Source organism: Rhinolophus sinicus, chromosome 3, assembly GCF_057876585.1.
Source record: "Rhinolophus sinicus isolate RSI-liver-muscle chromosome 3, RSI-T2T, whole genome shotgun sequence".
Classification (NCBI taxonomy): Eukaryota; Metazoa; Chordata; class Mammalia; order Chiroptera; family Rhinolophidae; genus Rhinolophus; species Rhinolophus sinicus.
In genome coordinates this window covers 201,372,076-201,394,188 of record NC_142503.1, presented here as the reverse complement: position 1 = coordinate 201,394,188, position 22,113 = coordinate 201,372,076, and the positions used below count along the sequence as shown (strand labels likewise).

Genomic DNA, 22,113 nt, shown 5'->3' with positions numbered 1-22,113 from the left:
GAGCTAGTTTTGCTTATGCTGCTGTCTGCTTCAAGGAGGTATCAATCACTGATGCCCTGGGCATTCCTGGGGCAGCCGGCCACGGGGGCTGGGGGGGGGCAGTTGGGGTGTTCTGCGGAGGAGCTGGGCCCGCCAACATGTGGCTGGCAGCCCCTGCTCCTCACCCAGTCCCCACCAGTGCCCTGCACTATAGTACCGGTACCCAGGTACCCAGCCTTGGGAAACTGTGGGCAAGCCTGGGACCCCGGCCAGGGCCAGGGCTGGGTGTGGCACCCGGTGCCCCTGGTTTAGTGGTCCCAGGGAGGACGTGGAGTCTGTGCGAGTCAACTGGAGAGAGTACTGCTGAACCACCGCAGGCCCCCACCCCATGGGGTGGTACATGGAGATGTGTGGGGCCTTGTATGCGCCAGGGATGGCCACAAGTTGGGCCCTTGTCTCCATGCCTCTGGGGGGCACAGCAACTTCTGAGTCATGCCCAACTACTATGGCCTTCACAGTGGGGTATCTATCCCCAGAGGGGGACATCAGGATAGGGCTAGAGCTGGGCATGATGACAGGAGCTCCTGGCAGCATAGAGCTCTGCGGCAGCCTCACTGCCAGGCTTCGGCTGGGGTAGAGACAGTCGGGGGTGGCACAGACGGGCTTCCTAGGTCTCACCCAGGCAGCTTTCTCCCGTCTGACCCTGGGATCTGGGGCCAGGCTGGGACTTCCGAGGCCTATGCAGGCAAAAGAAGGGTTGGGGAGGGAGGAGGAATCCGGCAGAAGTTGGCAGGAACCAGTCTGGCAGGCCCGGGGGGGGGGGGAGGGGGCAAGGGCCAATTTGTGGGCAGTCTCCCTCTGCATCCTACAGCTGGCCATCTGTGGGTTACACTGCCTGGGGGGTCCAGGCCCTTCCAGAGATGAAATGGGGCCCATGGGGGCGAGCGCAACAGGTGATGCTAGCCTTCTGCCTCAGAGCAGGAGGCGAGGGGAAGGGGCAGCCCCTGGGTTGGGGGGTCCCTGCCCACCCCCATCCTGGGGCCCAACTCTCCAGCTTCAGAATAAGCAAGGCTCCTGCAGGACAGTGTAAGCCAGCCCAGCCCTCACCAAGGCCAAGGGCAGAAGTGCCCCTGGGAGGGCACCTGCCCCAGCGTCCCCCAGGCCCTGGCTGGCCAAGGCTCCCAGGGACCACTTAAGTGCACAGGGGCCAGCAGTGTGTGGCTCTGTTACTCGCTCAGTGGCCATGTTAAATCCCCTCTTCCTGGCCTCTGCTTGGGTGGGGCAGCCCACCAGCCACCCTCTCAGGACCCCATGTTCCCCCTCCCCAGAGCTGAGGGGAGCCCCCTGTGCATTGTGCCTGACAATTAGGATATGTCACATTGTCACATGGAGTGAGGCCACTTCATTTTGATGGGGCCCAGGGTCCACGCGGCTTTGCCAAGTTCCCATGGCTAATGGGGCAGGGGGACACAGAGCTGGGTCTGTGTCTGAAGGTCTCTGATTGCACAGGTCTGCCCCTTGTTCCCAGACCACCACAGCCAGACAGGCAGGCTGAAACCCCTGACAGACGGTGGACACACCCAGGGACATAGACAGCTCTCCCCGCCCCCCACTCTGGGTGCCCACAAGGGACCGGCTCCCTTATGGGCAGAGCAGAGCAGGTCTCCAGGGAGGGAGGTGGAAGCAGGGTCTCTGGCCCCAGGTCATGCTGTCCAGCCTGAGAAGAGACAGCAGGGCAGGAGAGGTGAGAGCCACCTGAAGGACAGGGCTGTGCACCGTCATGCCGTGGGTTAGGGACACTGGAGGCTGCCAGGGCCTCTTCCCGGCACTGATGTGAGTGCCTGTCTGACCTGCTGCTGGAAGGCTGCCCGGCCGCAGCCCACTAACGGGAACTGCTGAGCATGAGTCATCCATCGACAGGCTCACCTGGGCCCTGCTGGCTGTGTGCATCCCAGGGAACCCAGGATGGTGTGCACCCGTGTGTGCACATGTGAATGTGTGTGTGTGTGTGTCCTCAGCCTGCTGTGCAGGTCCCGGCACGTGGGCCCGAGGGGGTGCACGTGTGTGTGTGTGTGCCCATCTCTGAGTGCATGGGGACATGGCCAAGTAGATCTGTGTTGGTGTGTGTGTCTGTGTCAAGTCTGTGTGTCTGGGTGGCCCTCCTGTTGCAGCCTGGCCTTCAGGTAAAGGTGTATGTCTCCCTTCATCCATCTCCGCACCATTCCCGGGCAGCCCTGGGAATGGCCCTCCTTGGCAGGGTCCGTGCCCTCCTGGGTGTGTTCTGGCCCAGGCTCCCCACCCCAGTGTCCTTACGCCAGCCTGAGCCTCAGCTAACTGCCTACTTCCACAGAAAGGGAACTCTCTGGGGGCCTACCCACTCCCTGCCCACTCCCCCAGCCCTGCCACCCTCTGCACAACCCCCAAGCTAGAGCCCAGGGTGGCCCCCAACCATCCAGCTCCAGCTCTCACCAAGTCCCCTCTGCCAGCTTCTGGAACATCCTGGGACGGGCCAGCTCCCTCCTCCCGTGGTTGCCCTGGTCTAGGCCTCCTACTCTTGCAGGGCTCCTGACTTCAGCAGTGCCCCCAGGCACACCCCCAGCTGCCTGGTGGTCTTTCCTCAGCTCCCAGTGCCCAGTCTTGCTGCCTCCTGCCCCATGCACCATTGGGCCTAACTTTCAGCGGGTGAATCAGCCTTGGCTCTCTCATGCCCGTCCTCTGCACACGCAAGACCCGGTTGTCTCTGCCCCTCTGTTCCCTCTCTCCCGAGGTCCTAATTTCGACTGTATGCCAGGGGCCTTCCAGGACGGCTTCCCATCCTCCCACCCCCACGGCTGCACCTTGCTACTCCGCAGAGCACATTTCCAGATCGGGAGGCTCCAGGGCAGGGTCAGATCATAATCCACAGCCTCTTTCCTTACTGCCCCTCCCCCAAGGGCGCCCCGCATCCAGTTTGTGGTTAAAATGTCTGTCCCCGGCTTGGGAGGTAAGACTGCGGCGCGCGGATCGAGTCCGGGAGCCTCCGCACCGCCACTGGACACCCCTCCTGGGCAGGGGTCCAAAGTCAACTCTGGACCGGAAATACTGGGCTGGGGGCACGGGGCTGGGCCAAGTTAGGGGCGGGGCGGGCCTGCCGCGGGCACCCGGCCGGGGGCGGGGGTCCGACCAGAGAAAGTACGTGGGCGGGCCTCGGGGGCGTGGCGTAAAGGGCGTGGCCTGGTTCTGGCGGGGAAATTGCCTGGTGGAGGCGGGTCTTGGGCAGGGCCTGGCCGTCTGGGGGCGGGATCAAGAATACTGCAACCAATGGGCTGAATGAGGCCGGCGGCACCGCCCGTTCTCGCTCCGCAGTGGCGGAGCGCGCGCTGGGCGGGCCGGGGCGGGGTCCCAACAGTGGCTGGGTCGCTGGGCGCGGGCTCTGTCCGCAGTCCGAGGCCGGCTGTCAGCGGCAGCGCAGGCCAGCTGAGGTTTACTGCTGCGCCCGCCCGCTCCCCGGGCCCCGGTGCGCAGGGGCCGGACCCACGACTGGACGCGACGGGCCGCCGCCGGCCCGCATCTCCCCGCCGCCGCGATGTGCGACTGCTTCCACATGGTTCTGCCCACCTGGCCTGGAACCCCCGGCAGCGGTGCGCCTCCTCTACGCCTGCAGCCTACTCCCCCGGGTCGGGTGGGCGGCGCAGGGGCGCGCGCAGGACGGGTCTGGGCGCGCAGGGCGAGCTGAGCTGCGGAGCTGGCCGGGGTGGGGGTACCTGGGAGACCGGCCTGTGGTCTCGCGCGCGTCTCTGCGCCTCGGTGGCTGCTCGGTTCTCTGCCTCCCTACTCCTGCGTCTCGCCTTTTACCTGTGCCTGTCTTTCTGCCTTCCACGCCTCTCCGCCGCTCACTTTGTCTCTCCGGATCGCTGATTCATCTCTACCACTCTGTCGCTCCGCGCCTTCTCTGTTACTCACTGTCCCTGTCTGTCTCTCCCTCTCTGTCATTGTCCCCCTGCTGTAATCCTCTGGGAAGTTGTCCTGTCCCTAGAAGCGGCAGCTTGGGGAGGGCAGCATGTGTGGGTGGGGCAAGCTAGCCGAGCGTCGCCACTCCTGCCCTCTGACATGTTTTAGGAGAGAGGAGTTAGAGATACTGGCCTTGGTCCAGGGCTGTTAGGCTGGATGGGGTATGGTCCATGGTGTAGCTACTGTATGGCTGGGTCACTGGTTAGGTGGGGGCTTTGGCAGGACTAGACCTGAGGTCTGGGGCTTGGTGAGGGGCTTGAGTGGGGTCAGAACTCAGGCCACAGGGTCCCCAGTGCTGGGCAAGGGAAGGTGGGTGTTGCCCATGGGGCAGTATCCCTCCCTGTGCACCTCTGGCCACAGAATGGGAACCAGGTGCTCTTTGTGTCTGGCATCTGTCTGGCACTGGGCCTGGTGCCAGGGCCTGATCATCTCAGCATGTTGGAGGGCAGGGTGGGGCAGGACAGGGGCAGTCCTTCCAACTCCAGGTCAGTAATGCGACAGCCTGGCCACACCCAGGCCACCTGGCCAGCTGCCTGCAAGGGGTTGGGGCCGAGCTGCATTGGCGCAGTCTGGACCCCACTCCTTGGGGAAAACAGATCGATGATGATAATGGCGCTACTGATGCAGAGGGGGTGGGGTGCCCCTCATCCTGGGCATGCCCTGCAGCTGCAGCAGGAGCCACCATGGCCTCTACTGTTGCCCATTTGTCTGCTCAGCACTGAGGCCCAGCTGACCTCCTGTTTGGCCCCCCCTTACCCAGATGGGACCCTGATTCTTCCTGGACAGCCAGCAGGAGAATGATGGCCAGTGTTGGTTGGTGGGTCCCCAGCACCCCACCCCAACTGTGCTGGTCCTGGCCCACCTCACTGGGGCCCCTGGGGATGGTGGCACATCACAGGGAGAGGAGATGGGGCCCGAAGGACATGGATTGTTGCTCTGCCTCCAACTCCCATGCTGGCCTCTTCTTCATTCACAGGCTGCCCAGAGACCCCCCCAGACTGCAGGGTGTAGGGTCCATCTCACCCACCCTCCAGCCTCGCAGAGGCCCTTGTTGGGCGCCCCTTCCCAGCTGACGCCCTTATTCTCCGCTTGGACTTAGTGGTTCCCCGGCCTCCTTGTGTCCAGCCTATAGCACCATCTGCTCTTAGAGAAGAAGCTCAGTGTCTCTCCTGGGGCATTGGTAGGAGACCTGCTGGATCAGAGCAGGGGCTGGTACAACATACAGATTCCCAGCCACCTTTGCATGAGGCAGGGAACATGCATTCCTGATAAGTACCCTGAAGATTTCTTTGGTCCAAGCCTTTTCCAGCCACAACTCCTTCCTAGCAGGCCAGGGGGGGCTTCCCACCCTCGTCCTTCTGCCCAGTCCAAGCCTGCCCACCTGTGCCCGCCATGTCAGGTCCTCTGAAGACCCCTCCCAGAGCCTGTCTGCACCTCTACCCCAGGCCTTGGGGACAGAGACTCTCCTGCCTAGCCTTCACGCAGAGGCTGCACCCTGGTGGCTGCGCCGGGAACATACCAGGCATCCACCCAGCCTGGCCCGCTGGAGCACCCCTCCCTCCCAATGGCCTTCCCAAGTGACCCTTCCTTGTCCCTATGTGGGAGAGGAGCTCCACCTGGGTGCACCGCCCCAATGCAGGGTACCAGCCACTTCATCCCATGATGGGCACCAGCTGTCACGTCTTCCTATCCCAGCGCCCGATGGTTCCTTCCAGAGGCAGTGCAGGGTCCTGGGCAGCTAGCCTCCTGACTCCTCCCGGCCTGAGCCCCTGCCTTACACCTGCAAGCTCCTGGCTTGGCCTGAGACCACCCCATCCCCACTTTGAGAAGCCCCCGCTGAGGGGGGGTGCCTGCCACCCATCCATCCCTCTGTGTGTTCCAAGGGCCCTGGGACTTGGGAGATCATACATCAGGGAGCAGGGGCTCACCATTGTTCATTCAGCAAAGGTGAGTCAAGTGTGGCTTCCACCATCAGTTCAGCCTCAGGTACGTGGAGGAGTCAGGGAGGGCTCCCTGGAAGGGACAGCAGCACATACAAGAGGCCTGGAGAGAGGCAGCTGGTGAGCAGCAAGGGGATTAACAGGGTGGGTCTGGGGGTAGGGTGGGAGTTAAGAATGGAGAAGGGCAGTGACCAGGCTATTAGGAGGGAGAGCTGTGGTTTGAGGGCACCAGGGAGCTCCAAATGGTTTTAGGGAAGTTCCTGTGGGAAGAGAGGAGGCTGAATGAGAAGATCTGGGGGCTGAGAGTGGGAGGTAGGGTGAGCCCAGAGGGGCACGGGTGTGGACAGGGAGCCTGAGCTGGACAGTGAGACCTGGAGGCACTCCCTGACCCCATCCCCACTCCAAGATGGGCAGCTGCCCATCTTGGCTATGGGTCTGGTCAGAGCCCTCAGGGGCCTCTCTGTCAGGCCCCACACCCCCACTGCCTCGACCTCCAGGTTTCCTTGTTTTTCTTTTTTTGGAAGCCACAGGCACCGGGAGCCAAAGGTCCGCCTCGTTGGGATGAATATTTAATAGAAGCACTTTCGAAAATGGAAAAGTGGAGCTGGGCCCAGGAGGCCTGAGGGGCTGGCACAGGTGGGAGGTGGTGATCCCTGCGTCTGCACCTCCCCCCACCCCACTGGGCACTGGTTCCTGCCCTGCAGGGAGTCAGGGAGACCCTGCTGACCCAGTGTGCGTATGTGAGGGGTGGCCTTGGGCCCCTCTCCAGAGAGCTTTCTGGAAGGGACCCAGGCAGGCACGTCCTGCCCAGGCGTGATGATAGAACTGTGAGCAGAGCTGCTGATTCCCCAGCAGCCAGCAGAGGCAGGCTGGCAGCGGCCTCCTGGGTCAGGTGGGAGTCCTGGGAACGGTCCTCGAGCCACACTCCTGCCTGGACATGGTGCCAGGTGTGGGTGTCCACTGCTGAAAGGACAGCTGAGGCTCAGAAAGGAGTGGGCCTGGGACAGGAACTTGGTAGGGTCCTCATCTGGGCAGAGTGGAGTGCACCAGCTGGCTCAGGCCCACTGCCTGCTGGAGGGGCTGCCCAAGCACTGGCAGCTGGGTGGGCCGGAGGCTCTGCCCCTCCTTCTGCCCCTGAGCCCCGGATGCTCTTGCTCCCCACAGCTGCCAGCCTGGCTGGGCCCTCGGGGGTAGGAGGGACGGCCTCCCAGGGCACCTGGCTATGGGACCCCTGAGGGTGGGGGGGAGGATAGCTTTCTGGGGCATCTGGCTGTGGGACCCTCAAGGGCAGCCCCCTTCCTGTCGGGCCTTACTCCTGGGTGGTGCTAGCACCCAAGGCCTCCTCGTGACACATCCCTCAAGAATGCCATGCTCCACCCTGGCCCTCTTGCTAGCTGATTGACTGTCAGCTGCCCCTGGTCCTGCCCTGCCCCAGCCAGCAGCCAAGTTCCCATGGTGACTCCAGGCAGGGGCCTGGGTTCCAGGCAGCTTTGAGCTACAACTGCCGGGGCAGAGGGCACTGCAGGCACGTGCTGGACAGCTTGGATCTCAGGACCCCTGGTGCCACAGCTTGGCACATGCCCGGTGACTGCCCCTTCAGCTGGTCCAGCACCTGCTGCCCCCTGGGCCTGGCCACCTGGAGCCAGGGGTCAGGCAGGTGGGGTCCCTGGGAGCTGAGGCAAGTGGGCAGGGCCTTCCTCGGAGCCGTTCCCTGCTGCGGGACTGGAACCAGCCCAGGGCAAGGTGTGATAGGCAGCTCCCTGGCTCTTGCCCCTACAGCATGAGAGTGGTCCTGACCCAGAGCCCAGTGCTTCCAGCCAGTCTGCTTGTGCACCTGCCACTACCCAGCTCCTGGCAGTCTGGGCACCACAGGTACACCAGCCCAGGGCTGCTGGCGCTGGCCGCCTGACGGGAGAGTCCAGGGTCTGAGCTGGGAGGACGCTCCAGGCAGAACAAGTGGCATGTGCTTGTGCCTGCAGTTGGGAGAGGGCATGTGGGGGGCGCAGAGCACGGGGGGGTGTGGGGGTTGGCATGGCTGGAAGAGAGGTCCCCTGACTGTTTGACGTGGGGGCCCCACCAAGGCAATCCCAGTGGTACCGGCCAGCAGGCATGGGGCAATAGGGTTCAGGGATGGGTGTGTGGCTTCCCTGGTTTGGGCACCCAGGCTCAGGAAAGAGGAGGTGTGGTGACCCTCTGTGCCAGCATCTTGCCCCTCCTTCTAGCTAGGCTCAGCCTCTGGCACCTGCTGAGTCAGCCAGCCAGGCCCTGCCCTGGCGGGGCGGTGACAGTCTGCTGGGATGTCAGGCAGTAAACAAAGAGTTCCCAGGTGAGAACTGCCTGGGTAGAGGGAGTGGGTGAAGTCACTGGCCAGCGCACCTGGCCAGCTTCCTGTCTCACTGCAAGTAGAGTCGTTTGTGACCATTAGGTTTTTAGGGCCAGGGGAGGCCAGAACGGATCTGGGGTTCCCTACCTCCTTCCAGGGCACACCCATGGCACACCCCAGGGCCTCTCACTCTGTTTGCTCACCAGTGGCCCCTGCCCGGGCTGGCTGGGGCTTTCTACCTGGGAGCCCTCTGAGTGGCCAGGGGCCCTTCCCTTGCTGTCACCCCCTCCGGCTATTCCTTGCTTCTTGTGTCCAGGGGGGGCCCAACCCCCAGCAGCTCTTTTCCGTGCCTGCTGTCCTCAGCTGCCCCAGGAGCCCCCAGCTCTGCAGCAACCATTGGTGACCCTGGCCTGTGGTGGGCAGGGCTGTGGGTGCGGAGCGTCCCATCACCGCTCCCCCTTGGGCTGGGCCTAGCCCCTCACTGCCCTCAAACCCCAGGATGGGCACCTCAGCTGTGCCAGCCTGCTCAGACCTGCGTGTGGGGTGCAGGTGTTTACAGCCAGCTGGGCCCCACCCCACAGGGCCGTGGGGTGCAGGGCGGGGTGGCCCTGGGACCCAGCAGATCTGCAGCTAGCACAGCCTGTGCAGTCCTGCCAGGGCCTGCAGGACTTGGAGCTCGGAGGGTTTTAGGAGACAGAATCGCACCCCTCGACCCCCTCAGCCCCCCACACCCCCACGCCTGGGGGAAACTGAGTCCTGGGGGCTGGCCGGGGAGGTGACAGCAGGTAGAAGACCAGGTAGTAGGATCTCTGGGGAGCTGGGGACTTGGGGGTGTGTTCCTCTGCCACCAATTATGTGCAGGTGCCTTAAGGGGGGTGAAAATGCTGGTTCCAGGGCCCCCACAGCCGGTACATCAGACACCTGGAGCTTTGTGCTGTGGGGGCTGCTGAGTTTCAGCTGAGAGGTGTGGCCTGGGTCATGCTGCCCTCAAGGGGCACAGGGAGGTGGCCGGTGGCCAAGGCCACTTCGCCCAAGGTCAAGTGGGTGGTCTTGGTCCAGCCCTGCTGTGGCCTTGGTAGTCCTGGCTGTGGAACAGGCTGGCTATGCCCTGGACAGAGGTCTCAGCAGAGCCCGAGGGTCCCTGTTGCCCCGAGGTCCCCCATGGAGCAGGGATCTGTGCCCATCTGAGGTCCCTCTCAGAAGGGCAGCCACAGAGAAATTGAGGCAGAGAACCTGTGCACAGCCTGCCTGGAGGGTCCTGTCTGATATCTGAGTGTGTCTACCTGTCTGTCCACACAGCAGGACTAGGCTGGACTGGACTGGACCGGACCAGGCTGGGCCAGGCGGGTGGTGGTGACTCAGACATCCCCGTGCTGGGCGGGGTTTCCTCCCCAAGTCAGCTGCTCAGGCTGGGGGGGTACTCTGGGAGAGGGGTGGGGTCCCAGCTCGGGCCAGTAAGGAGGCCCACTCCCTCTGGTGGGGCTCTGGGCCAGCCTGGGAGGAAGCCTGAGGGCGGGGCAACAGAGGGAGGGACCTGGGAGGGCAGCTGCTAAGCCACGAGCCGAGCCCGGGCCCTCACTTCTGGGCAAGCAGGCAGGACATCGGCCCCGGTAAGCAGCAGCAGCTGTCCTCTGTACCCACCCTGCACCCCTGCCCCCAACCCCTTCCGGGTTCAGCCTTGGGCACCTGCCACCTCACCACTTAGCAGGCCTGTGGGGGCCAGGTGGGGGGGCTCAGGGCGGGGCACACGGCTGAGCTGGGCATCTCCCTGCTGCTCTGGCCTGCCCCAGCCCAGCCTCCAGTTTATGTTGGAGGGCAGGCTTGTCAGTTCAGCAGCACCATCTCAGTCCCAGGACTGGACCAGGTAGGTCCCAAGGCTGGACCAGGTAGCCTGGAGGCGGGGGGGGGGGGTCCTCAGATGACGGTACCTGCCTTTTTTGGTGCGTCGGGACTCTGGGGGGTGATGGGGGGCAGTTCAAACAAGGCTGCTTATCTGCAGGTGCCAGGTGGGCTGTTGGCCACCCCAGCAGGGGCAGCGCTGTGCTGGGTGTCTGGGGTGCTGGTTCCATCTGGGTGGACAGGACCTTGGGGCCGCTCCTTTCAGCTGCCAGACCCTTTGGAGTTGGTGGGCTGGCATGTCCGCCCTGTGCCTCAGTTTCCCCAGGGACTGAAGGAGGTGCGTTGGGCCCACCTGCTGCCCCTCCCAGCACCTGTGCCCTCAGGCTGGGCAGGGCTCACTCCTTTCCAGGAGGGCTGCCTGCTCCTTCCCTTCCCCCCATCTGCCCCTGCACAAGCTTTCATTATGCACCACTTTGTACTGGGCTCTGAGTACACGGTGAGCAAGGTGTTCTGGGGACCAGAGACCAGGTGGTGGCCAGAAGCAATAGCGGGGTGGCCAAGTTGGTCTGTCAGCTGGTAGAGGAAACATGTGCGGAGTGCAGAGGCCGGGGCGAGGTAGGAAGGCAGGAAGCCTGTGCGTGGAGCTGCGAGGGGCTGGGGCGCAGGCTGCAGCAGTGAGGCTGCATAGGCTGCTAGGGGTGCTGGGCCAGGCTTGGAGGAGCTCCTCTGAGGCCAAACTGACAGACGGACTGACCGACAGCAGCACCAGGGAGCTTTGGAGGGGTGCTGCAGGAGACAGTGCCCCCAAACCTCCTGGTTGCAGCTGGGGCGGCAGTGGGAGTGCCTGCTGGGTGGGTGAGGAACCCTGGGCCCCAGGCCTAGGGGGCCGAGGCTGACTCCCACCTTCCTGGAGCCTAGGAGGCACAGCAGCACCTGGCCAGCCTCCCCATGCCAAAGTTACCTTGAGAAATGTCTGGGAGGGGTGGGCAGACCCTCAGGCACTGCCTGCTGTTGCTTCTGAAAGTCTGAAGGTCTCATGACTTATCAGCCCAGCCTGGCACTTTCCTCATGAATTTCCAGGATGGGCTGACGCCCAAGTGTCCGCATGTGCCCATGTGGGCGCTGGGCTCTAAGCCCGGGAGCTCCACTCCCACGGCTGCCTGGCCAACTGTGCACTCGTGTTTGGGGGAGGGGGGCCCAGGCCCAGACACAGCCCGTGGACACACACGCACATGTACATTGAGGGTGGGCCTCTCCAGCCACCATCTAGGGCCCCCTTTGCTGCTCTCCTCCCTGCCAGTGACATATTCCCCAGTGCCACCATTGCCCTGGTGACATGCAAACTTGCCCCCTACACCTGGCCCCACCTGAAGTCCGGCCCCACCAGGGCCCTAGGGGCAGCCAGTTTGGATGCAAACTTGGGTTTTGCTTAAGCAAAATTGCCCCACCCATGGGTGGCCCTACTCTGGGACCCCCCAAGAACTCCAACTTGGCTGGTGCTGCTGGGAGCGTCCCCAACTTGGTCCAGAGCTCTGTGGGCAACTCATCCTGGGCATAGCCACCTTTCTGCATCCCCTCCACCTGGTCCCCCAGCAAGCCTCCAAGGGTCCTTGGCCCCGCCCCCCTCCAGACTCTTCCTGGAGGCCCCACCCAGAGGACTGCAGGCCCTGGACTACACCTTTGTGGGGGGGGGGGTGCCCAAATCCCGCAGGCCCTCCTCCCCCTGCATTTAAGGCCTGACGAGGTGGTATCTGAGGCAGAGGAAGGGTTAGGGGTCGGTTGGATGGACACGCAGCCCAGCCAGGGGCTGGGCCTCAGTTGGGCCCTGAGCCAGGAGGAGTGGGGCAGGCACTTGGGAAGGCACAAGTGCCAGCAGCCGGACCTGCTGGGCCTGGCTCAGTGTCACCTCCACATCCTCCTCTATAAAGTGGGGCTTGGTGACCTTATTATTATTATTCATTACCTGAGGTGGCTGCTGGGGCTGGGCTGTGTACAGAGCCTGTCTGTGGGGCTACCAGTGTGGGGTGGGCGCACTGGGCCAGCTCAAACAGGCTGATGGGACAGCTCCCCTGCATTAGGGACTGAGGAGTGGCCCCCTCAGGACCTGGGGACTGGCAGCACGGTGCTCTGGGGGGTCCTGGGTTTCCTCCGCCCTCTGCAGGGCACGGGTTGGAGGCTGGCAGAGCTGTCAGCTGCCTTGCCCCATGATAGGCAGGATTTCCTCCTTCCTGTTTGTACATCCCTAGATGAGGCTGGGCTTCTGCCTTAAGGGGCACAGAGGAACCCAGAGCTTGAAGCTACAGCTGGCAATTTTCCAGCAGTGTGGCCTCCCCCAGCCCTCTCTTCTTCCCCACGGGTGGAGGGCCCTGCATGGGGCTGTCTGGGCCTCCCCATCACAGGTTCCCAGCCAGGGTATGCCCTCGCCTCCCAGCTGTCAGCACCGTCCTCACTAGCCCGTGATGCCCAGAAGACTCCTCTGGAGCATATTTGGGGGTGCAGCTTCTCAGGGACTAGGGACCTGCCCGACTCCAGGGGTCTTCCACTGTGGTGCCCCCAGCACACTGCACCCTGCTCACTAGCCTGGTGCAGTCCCTGCCTGGGTCCCAGAGCCTTTCCCTTTTCGACGCTGCCCCTTGGGGACATGCCTGCCTGCCCAAGAGGGCGGTCACTGGCTCTTGTTTTGTTGTCTGACTCAGAGACAAGGCTATGAAAGCTGGAGGGGGTGGGGGCTGGGTTTCTGGGTGGGCTGGGAGCTTCCAGACTGCCCCCACCCCCTGGCCACAGGCAGGCAGGGACCCTCAACTACCCCAGCCAGGTGAAGGGCAGGCAGGGCAGGGCAGGTCCAGTCCTTGCTCCACCCCTTTTGGCTGGGCCAACTTGGGCAAGGGACTTCCCTGTTGCAGCCTCAGTTTCCTCATTGCTTACCCACAGCGCACCCACTTTGGGGATCAGAGATGAGGGTCTGGATAGAATTGGAAGGGAAACCAAGGCCAGAGAGAGTGAGGTTAGCTGGTGGCTTCGGCACAGGAAGCAGGCTTCGTGTGGAACGGGCTCCAGTCTCCACCATTCTCTCCTGCAGGGCAGGAGTCAGGGGCGGGGGGCGGAGACTCACTCCCCGCTCCCCTGCGCAGCCCCTCTGTTCTGGACGGGCAGAGCAGCCCTCTGACATCCATGGGGAAATCCAGGCTCCAAGAGGGGACATGCTTGCTGAGGGTCACACAGCAAATTGACCAGAGAGTAGCAGCCCCGCTGCACTTCTCCAGAACTGGCTTTCCTGCGTTGGCTGCATGGGGACAGGGACATGTCCAGGCCCTGTGCAGAATGCCCACTCATTAGGTCACCAGCAGTACATGTTCCAGAGCTGGTATGAGATCTGCGCAGTTTCTGGGAATATTAGTACAATTTGGGGGAGGGGTGGGGCCTGGAGTGTGTGTGTGTGTGTGTGTGTGTGTGTGTGTGTGTGTGTGTGTGGTGGTTTAAATAAGTGCTTGATTGTTGAGTCACCACAGAACTATTTCAATTGTCTGTTTCTCTCCTGCAGTGTTGGCAGGGTGTTTCTCTAGGAATACATCCAATTCGTCTAAATTTTCAGATTTATTGGTATAAAGTTTGTAATTTCTTCACTTCAATTTTATGTAGAATTTAACTTTTTGTTTTTCTTGAAAAAGGGTACAAATCTTAAGTGTGTAGCTTGTGGCGTTTTCCCAAGGTGGGCACTCTTGTGTAACCAGTCCCAGGCTCGAGAAGCCGGCCCTGCCAGCCTCCCCCAGGCCTCCTGACTAGCGAGCAGGATTGTGCGGGACTGTGAGCCGCGCACAGAGTGGGTGTTGGAGCTCCTGCACCACCAGGCACTTTATGTCAAGGTCATGTTCAAGGACTTGGTCACGTTGCACGCGCAGGTGGTTCATTCGTCGGCCTCACCATGTAGTATTCCACTGGACAAAGCCCACGCATCCCACCGCCAGCTCCGTTGTTTTTCATTCTCCTGTTGATGGACACTGGAGCCTTTCTTGTTTCTGGGCACTGCAGTAGTGCCCGGTGGACGTTTGTGTGCCCACCTCTTGGGGCATGTACTTCTGCATTTGTGCGGGCTGTGCACTCGGGTGTGGAGCTGCAGGGCTCAGCCAGACGTGGGTAGATATTGTCAGGCTGTTTTCCAGAGTGACGGTTCCAGTTCGGCTCAGCCGGCAGCACCGTGTGCAGACGCCCTTCCTGTGGGAGTGGACTGGTGCCTGCTGTGGTGTCATTGGCATTAACCTGATGACTAAGGGTGCTGACTGCCTCTGCAGGTGCGGACTGGCCCGCTGGATGTCTTCCTGTGTGAACCGCCTTCCCAGGGGTTTCCTGCCCGGATGCCTAGCGGGTTGTCCATCTTTCTCTTTGCTGTGCGGGAATTCTTGGTGCCCTCAGGGTAGGAGGCCTTCCCCTGGTCAGTGGGTTGTAAGTTTCTGCCGGGTCCAGGGCGCGATGTCACTCCCTCAGTGGAATCCCTTCCGAACAGAAGCTCTTCATTTTAACATCGAACAGCACTTTATCAGTCATTTCTCTTCAGGCTAGCTTTTTGTGTCCTTGTTAAGAATTGTTTCCCTGCCCCCAGACTCATTTCCACGTATCTTCTGGAAGCTTGATTGTTAAACCATCCACATTGGCTCTATAATCCACATGAAATTAATATTTTCTGTGGCTGATGTAAGAGTCGAGATTAACCTTTCTCCATGTGGACATCCAGTGGACCCAGCAGCAGTTATGTAAAGACCTTCCACCTCCCAAAGCTTGGTATCTGGATGAATCTGCTTCTGAAGCTTTTGTTCTGTTCTGTTGGTTTTAGTTTGCATTTCCTGATGACTAGCAATGTTGACCATCTTTTCTTGTGTTTATTGGTACATCTTTTGAGACGCTTCTGTTTGAATCTTTTGCCCATTTTGGTGTTTTTTTTTTAATGGGGAAGGGGAACAGGACTTTATTGGGGAACAGTGTGGACTTCCAGGACTTTTTTCCAAGTCAAGTTGTTGTCCTTTCAATCTTAGTTGTGGAGGGTGCCGTTCAGCTTCAAGTTGTTGTCCTTTCAGTCTTAGTTGTGGAGGGTGCAGCTCAGCTCCAGGTCCAGTTGCTGTTGCTAGTTATAGGGGGTGCTGCCCACCATCCCTTGCAGGAGTCGAACCGGCAACCTTGTGGTTGAGAGGACGCGCTCCAACCAACTGAGCCATCTGGGAGCTCAGCGGCAGCTCAGCTCAAGGTGCCGTGTTCAATCTTAGTTGCAGGGGGTGCTGCCCACCATCCCTTGCGGGACTTGAGGAATCGAACTGGCAACCTTGTTGTTGAGAGCCTGTGCTCCAACCAACTGAGCCATCCGGGAGGCAGCTCAGCTCAAGGTGCTGTGCTCAATTTTAGTTGCAGGGGGCGGAGCCCACCATCCCTTGTGGGACTCAAGGAGTTGAACCGACAACCTTGTGGTTGAGAGCCCACTGGCCCACGTAGGAATCGAACTGGCAGCCTTCGGAGTTAGGAGCATGGAGCTCTAACAGCCTGAGCCACTGGGTTGGCCCTCTTTTGCCCATTTTTAATTGAGTTTTTTGTCTTTCGTTATCCAGTGGTAGAAGTTGTTCTGGGTGCAAGTTCTTTGTCAGATGATATGTTGCCCTACGAATGTCTTTCAAGATTAGGAGTGTTTAATTATGATGAAATATAATTTATCCAACTTTCTTTTATGTATTCTAAGAAAACTTTGCCTCCCCCAAGGTGGCAAAGAACTTCTCCTATGTTTTCTTCTCATTCTCTAGTTCTAGGTTTCACATCTAGCTCTGTGATTCATTTTGAGTTAATTTCTATGTGTGATGTGACGTAAGGGTCCAGGATTTCCCCCCCCCCCCCAAATAAATATCCAGTTATCCCAGCTCCATTGTTGAAAAGACTGTAATTTGCCTGTTGAAATAATTTGGCTGCTTTGTCAAAAATCCATTGATAACACAAAGTATGAGACTCCTAAGGATTTTATCCCGCTCACTCATCTTTCTGTTTATAACATACTGTCTTGATTCCACTGGGGTCAAAGAAAATGCGCAATATGATTTAAATTATTTTAAATTTATTGAGCCTTTTTTTTTTAAGTGTGTTTTTCTAGGACCCATCAGCTCCAAGTCAAGTAGTTATTTCAATCTAGCTGTGGAGGGCACAGCTCACTGGCCCATGTGGGGATCAAACCGACACCTTGTTGTTAAGAGCACCATACTCTAACCAACTGAGCTAACCAGCTGCCCCTGTTCAGGCATTTTTCAATGTCCCAGCATATAGTCTATCCTGGTGAAGGTCCCATGTGCACTTAAAGTAATGTGTATTCTGCTGTTGTCAGGTAGAGGGATCTTTAAGTATCTCATTGGCTGATAGGTGAGTGTTCTCACATGTTCTATTTTGTGAGGCTGTGGGTTACTGAGAGGGCTGTTAAATCTCCTGCTGGAATTGTGGATTTATCTACTTGTCCTTTCTGTGTCACCAGTGTTCACTTCAGTGTCCCTAAGCTCTGTTAGCAGGTGTACACACACTTAGGTTTGTGTTGGAGGAGGTCATCGAGAGGACAAGACTGCTGGTTGACCCTCGAGCTGGACCCGGGTGCTCAGTCTCGTCACCACCTCCCCCATCCTTGGAATATCTGCCCTCCCCACCGGCCCCACCATGGGAGCCATTTTCAACGCCAGCCTGGAGCAAGCAATGTGCTGTTGAGACTATCTGGGCGGGATCTGGGACTGAGCTCAGTGGAGGCCTCTGCGTAAACTTTAAGATTTGGGTGGGTGGCAGGGAGATGGACTGGTCTTGCAGTTGCACAGACCTGACTCTTATGTAAGTTCCCTTGCTAATGAAGCCTGCCACCTACAAGTCTGGAATGACCTGCTCTTTCCTCAGTCTCTCTCTTGCACTTCCTGTAATTGGGGCCTGTTTCATTTATACCTGGGAAGCTCCCAAGGTTGCAAACTAACAGTTTATTATGTGTCTTTTTTTTTTTATGCATTATCCCCTATTTATCATTATGAAATATTATGATTAGTTTTTGCATGCTATATATTTTTCTTTGCTTCCATTTTTAAACTATATATATTTATAGTCCAATTCTTGTGCGTAGCATATAGCTAGGTCTTGAACTTTTATCTCGTCTGACAATCTCTACCTTTTGATTGGCACTTTTGAACCACTGTGCTGAATGTAATTGCCCATACGGTTGGCTTACATCCTACCATCTTGCTAATTGCTTTCCATTTTATCCCATCTATTCTTTGCTCCTCTTTCCCTCTTTCTTACCTTGTTTTAGGATTAATTAAATATATTTGCATATGTAATCACTCAATAACATAATTATATATACATTACATATATTTGTATATAATGTATTTTTAGTATTCCATTTTATTTCCACTACTGGCTTATTAGCTATGTGTCTTTTTTTAATGGTTGCTTTATGATTTATACTATGTGGTTTTTCCTCATGATAGTACACCGTCCGACATTACACTACTGCTTGTATAACGTGAGAACGTCACAGCAGTAACTTCCCTCCATCATCCCCAACCCCGTTCTTCATACTGCAGTTGTCACACGCTTTACGTCTACGTATGCGAAATTCTACACTTACTGTTTTTGTCTTATGCAGTCAGTTACCTGTTTTCCTTAAGCTCTACTGGAGTATAATTTACAGACCATAACCCCACCCACTGTAAACGTGCAATTCGAACATTTTCAGTAACGCTGCAGAGTGGCACAGCCAGTCCCAGCACCCCCACCCTCCTCAGATTCTCCCGCACCTGTTCATGGTCAGTGCCACTCGCACTCCTCGCCCCAGGCAGTGCCTACCGGGCTCTGGTAAAACGTAGAGACTGTCGTCCAGTACACCTCCTTTTCCTCCCCGCTGTTTCCTATTACTGTCACACGCATACTGCACTTCTGTATCTTACAGTCCCCACAACATGGCATGAGAATTCTTGCTTTATGCGAGGAGCCGACAGGCTCTGGCCTGTGTGCTACGCCCGGCCGGCTGCCGGTTTTGTGGATGATGTTGCACTAGATGCAGTCAGCCTCACTCATTTGCATGCTGTCCACAGCCACACCCGAGCCACCGCCCTGGGAGTGCAATGCACAGACGTGCAATAGCGCCTGTGGGGCTGAAACACTTGATGGCCGGCCTTTGACAAGACGAGTCTGCTGACCCCTGCTTTATAAAACCTCTTGTCTTTTAAAAAGAAGTTAAGGGATGGAATGAGGGAAAAGAAATGTCTGTAGCATATTTTATATTTGCCCACATACTTACCATTTTCTTCATTCTTCATTTTTTCCCTGTGCATTTGAGTTAGTATCTGGTGTCAGGTCCTTTTCTTTAGCATTTCTTGTGAGGCAGATTGGCTAGCAATGGATTCCCCGAGTTTCTTTATTTGCAAATGTCTTTATTTTGCCTTTATTTTTGAAGGATATTTTGCTAGATAGAGAATTCTTGGCTCACGTTTCCTTTCAACAATTTGAATATGTCGTTCTATTTTCTTCTAGCTCCTATGTTGTCAGATGTTAATTGTATTGCTGTGCCCTTACATGTGGTGGGTTGTTTTTCACTTGTTGCCTTCAACGTTTTTCTCTTTCTTGCAGTCATTTTGACTGTGATGTGTGTAGGTCTGGATCTCCTTGTGTTTGTCCTGTTTAGGATTTGTTGAGCTTCTTGGATCTGTAGATTATTTTCAGTCATTATTTCTTCAAACATTTTTCTGCCTCTTTCTCTCTCTCCTTTCCTCCTGAGACATCGACCACACACAGCATTGCTATTCGTAATGTTAGCCCACAGATCTCCGATGCTCTGTCACTTTTCTTCAATCTTTTTCTCTGTTCTTCAAATAGGTTAATTTCTATTAATCTACAAGATTTTCAATTCTTTCTTCTGGCACCTCAGAGCCAGTGTTGAATCCCTGTAGTAAATTTTCACCTCTGGAACTGCCACTGGTATTTTTTATAATTTCTGTTTCTTTACAACAGTTGCCTTCATTGATCCATTTTGTTTTCCACTAATTCTTTAAGCATGGTTTCCTTTAGTTTTTTGAACATGTTTATAATAGTTGCTCTGAGGTCTGTGCTAAATGTAGCCTCTGTGGACATTCAGGAAGTTTCCATCCACTGCTTTGCTCCTTGACGCAGCACACACTCTCCTGCTTCTGTGCCAACCATGGCATGTTTGTTGTGCGCTGGACGTTCTATGTTATACATTGTAGCAGCTTGGGTTCTGATTCCCCTCAGGGTTTGGATTATTGCTTTGTTGGTGTGTTTGTTTAGCAACTTTCTTGGACTAAATCTGTGGAACTTGTCACTTTGTCTGGGCTCCTCCCCATTCTGGCTCACTACCCTCTGACCTGATGTCACAGCCTCCCTAGGCCAGTGGCTGTGGATCCTCCCCTAATGCCTTCATGTGCTCTAAGACCCAGCGTTCAGAATGGGGTGACAGCATCTCCATGGTGCACATGCTCCCCTGGTCCCCCACCCACACGCCCCCACCCCGGGTCTACCATCTGGCCCACCCCCAGACCCCACCCCTGGTTCAGCATCTGGTTCGCCCCCAGACCCCACCCCTGGTTCAGCATCTGGTTCACCCCCAGACCCCACCCCTGGTCCACTGTCTGGTCCACCTTCAGGCCCCACCCGTGGTCTACCCACCTGCACGGCTCCGCTGACTCAGCCTCTCTCTCAGCAGTGTCCGGCCGGCAGCTGCAGCCTGAGGAACCAGATGCAGAAACCGAGGAGGACCATTCTGTGAGTGAGGACGACAGGGGCCCATGCCCACTTCATGCCTCCCCCATCCTCTCCTGGGCCTGGGCAGAGCCCGAGTGGCTGAGGGTAACCTGATTCTCTCCTCCTGCAAGGTGACTGAAGGGCCCGTGGAGGAGATCATTCGGCCACGGCCGCAGGGGTCTTCACCTGTCTATGAATGTGTGACTGAGGGTGCTGGCTTTGAACTCCTGGTAAGCCTGCTGGACAGAGACCCATAGGCTGAGGGAAGACCAAGGTGTGGGGCCACAGGCAGCCACGTCTTCTTCTGTATCACCCTGTGTGCACAACTCACATGCTTGTCTGTTCAGCCACGCCCGCTGCCCTACTGCCGGCTCAGCCATCCTCTCTGACTCCTCTGCCCCCTCCCAGGACCCTCCCTTCAGCTGGCCAAAACACAACCAAGATGGCGCATGTGTGTGTGCAGTGTGTGCATGTGGGGAGCAGCCCTCACGGTCCTGCATGTGGTGGGGCATGAGGTGTGTGTGCACGCCATCTCTGGAGAGGAGATGCAGACGGGGTCCCCACAGCTCAGCAGCTGGGCTCCCTCTGCACGCAGCTGTGCTCTTGGAGTTCTCAACCTTTGAGCTGAGGCCCCTGGCCTCCCAAGACCTTCCCATCCTCTGGGCTGCGGCAGGTGGGTAAGCCTCAATGTCTGTGGTTATAGGAAGACACTTCAGACAGGCAAGGCTCTTCAGGGAGACGGAGATCCTGGTGGAAGCGGGATTCAGGGGACTCACGGACACTGTCCAGGATGAGTCATCCAGAGGTGGGTATGGTGGGAACTGGGGGCCAGGGAGGTGGACGCCTTCACCAGGGCCCCAGCCAGGGGGTTGGAGGCCAGAGCAAAGAGAGAGGAACAGGGAGGCTGGCAGAGTGCCACTGTGCCCTATGGAATGGCAAACCCATCCCTTGTCAGGCCTGAGGGTGGCAGAGGCTCTAGAAGTCTGGCCCAGGCTTCTGCCAAGACCCTATGTGCCCATGATGAAGACTCCTGGCCAGGGGGTTGGACTCCTTCACAAGGCCCCAGCCAGGGGACCTAGGTGCACAGACCTCAGTGTTCTCAGCTGTGCATGGGCACGGCCGCTGCCTGTGGTGTGTGGGCCACAGAAGGTGGTAGCAAGGCGGGCACTGCCTCCTGAGGCAGACTGTCCTGGCATTGGCAGTCCCGGCACTTCTAAGGCTCCACCAGCCCCCAAGGCCCCATCATGTCTGAAGTCAGGCCAGCTGCACTGTTGGTTGTATTTCCCTCAGCATTTATGATGTTCCATGGTTTCAGCAATAGCTGCTTTGTTTGCGATCAAGCTTGGAGCATGTAAAGAATGAACAAGGAGCAATGGAGGAAGGCTCTGACCATTGCCAAGTCCTGCTGTGGACAGGCTGCCCCTGAGTCCTGGCAAGTGGGGGTGGGGACAAGAGGAGGCTACTCCCACCGGAGGCGGCTGCAGCTGGCTTCCTGCAAAGCTTGCACTCAGCAACCCCGGCCATCCTAGCTGGGGGCCCTACCCTTGCCTGCTGTCACCTGGATGATGGGCAGGGCTGTGGGCTTCCTGTCCTCAGGGGAGGTAGCACCCCCAGGACTGATGCCCATCGTAGGACAGGTATGCTTACCATGGACTTTATGTGCTTCTGCTCCGTCCACGCAGGAGGCAACAGACGTGACGCTGAAGACCGAGGTAGAGGCTGGAGCGAGTGGCTACAGTGTCACAGGTGGTGGGGACCAGGGCATCTTTGTGAAGCACGTTTTGAAGGACTCCTCAGCTGCCAGGCTCTTCAGCCTGAGAGAAGGTGCCATGGCCGCCCCATCCCTGGAGTCCCCGTGGTCCCCATGAGGATGGGAGGGACCAGGAGGGGGCCGGGCCATACCTGGAGCTCAGGATAATCACCTGTCATGCTGGGTTTTCCCACCTGTGAAACAGGTGGGCTCCTTCCCACCCAGGGCTGAGTGGAGGGAAGGGCTGGGCAGCGTGGCAGGCATCCTTCCCTTCCATGCACCCCTGTAGAACCCTCCATCCCAGCAGCCATGAGATGGGGTAACTAAGGCCCGAACCCCACTCTGTCTTTGTCCAGGAGATCAGCTACTGAGTGCAACCATATTCTTCGATGACATGAAATATGAAGATGCTCTGAAAATCCTTCAGTACTCAGAGCCGTACAAGGTTCAGTTCCAAGTCAGACGGAAAGTTCCCACCACAGTGGATGTGGACAGGGCTGCCAGTGGAGCTCAGCATGTCCCAAAGCCGACTGAGAAGCAGG

General features: G+C 58.1%; 1 protein-coding gene across 5 annotated transcripts in view; it reads left to right on the top strand.

The window, feature by feature from the left end:
• Positions 1-3,370: 3,370 nt before the first annotated feature.
• The window catches only part of AHNAK2 (AHNAK nucleoprotein 2), a 37,490-nt gene continuing 18,747 nt past the window's right edge, over positions 3,371-22,113 (top strand). The window contains exons 1-6 of one of the 5 annotated variants that reach the window (XM_088797574.1): positions 3,371-3,599; positions 19,784-19,842; positions 19,953-20,051; positions 20,525-20,626; positions 21,504-21,645; positions 21,928-22,112. In XM_088797574.1, the coding sequence (XP_088653700.1) occupies positions 3,545-3,599; positions 19,784-19,842; positions 19,953-20,051; positions 20,525-20,626; positions 21,504-21,645; positions 21,928-22,112 (642 nt within the window). In that variant the 5' untranslated portion in view covers positions 3,371-3,544. Of the gene's footprint in view, positions 3,600-9,773; positions 9,843-19,780; positions 19,843-19,935; positions 20,052-20,524; positions 20,627-21,503; positions 21,646-21,927; position 22,113 lie in introns of those variants that run through there. The other 4 variants (XM_088797573.1, XM_088797578.1, XM_088797576.1 and 1 more) reach the window with 4 other exon arrangements.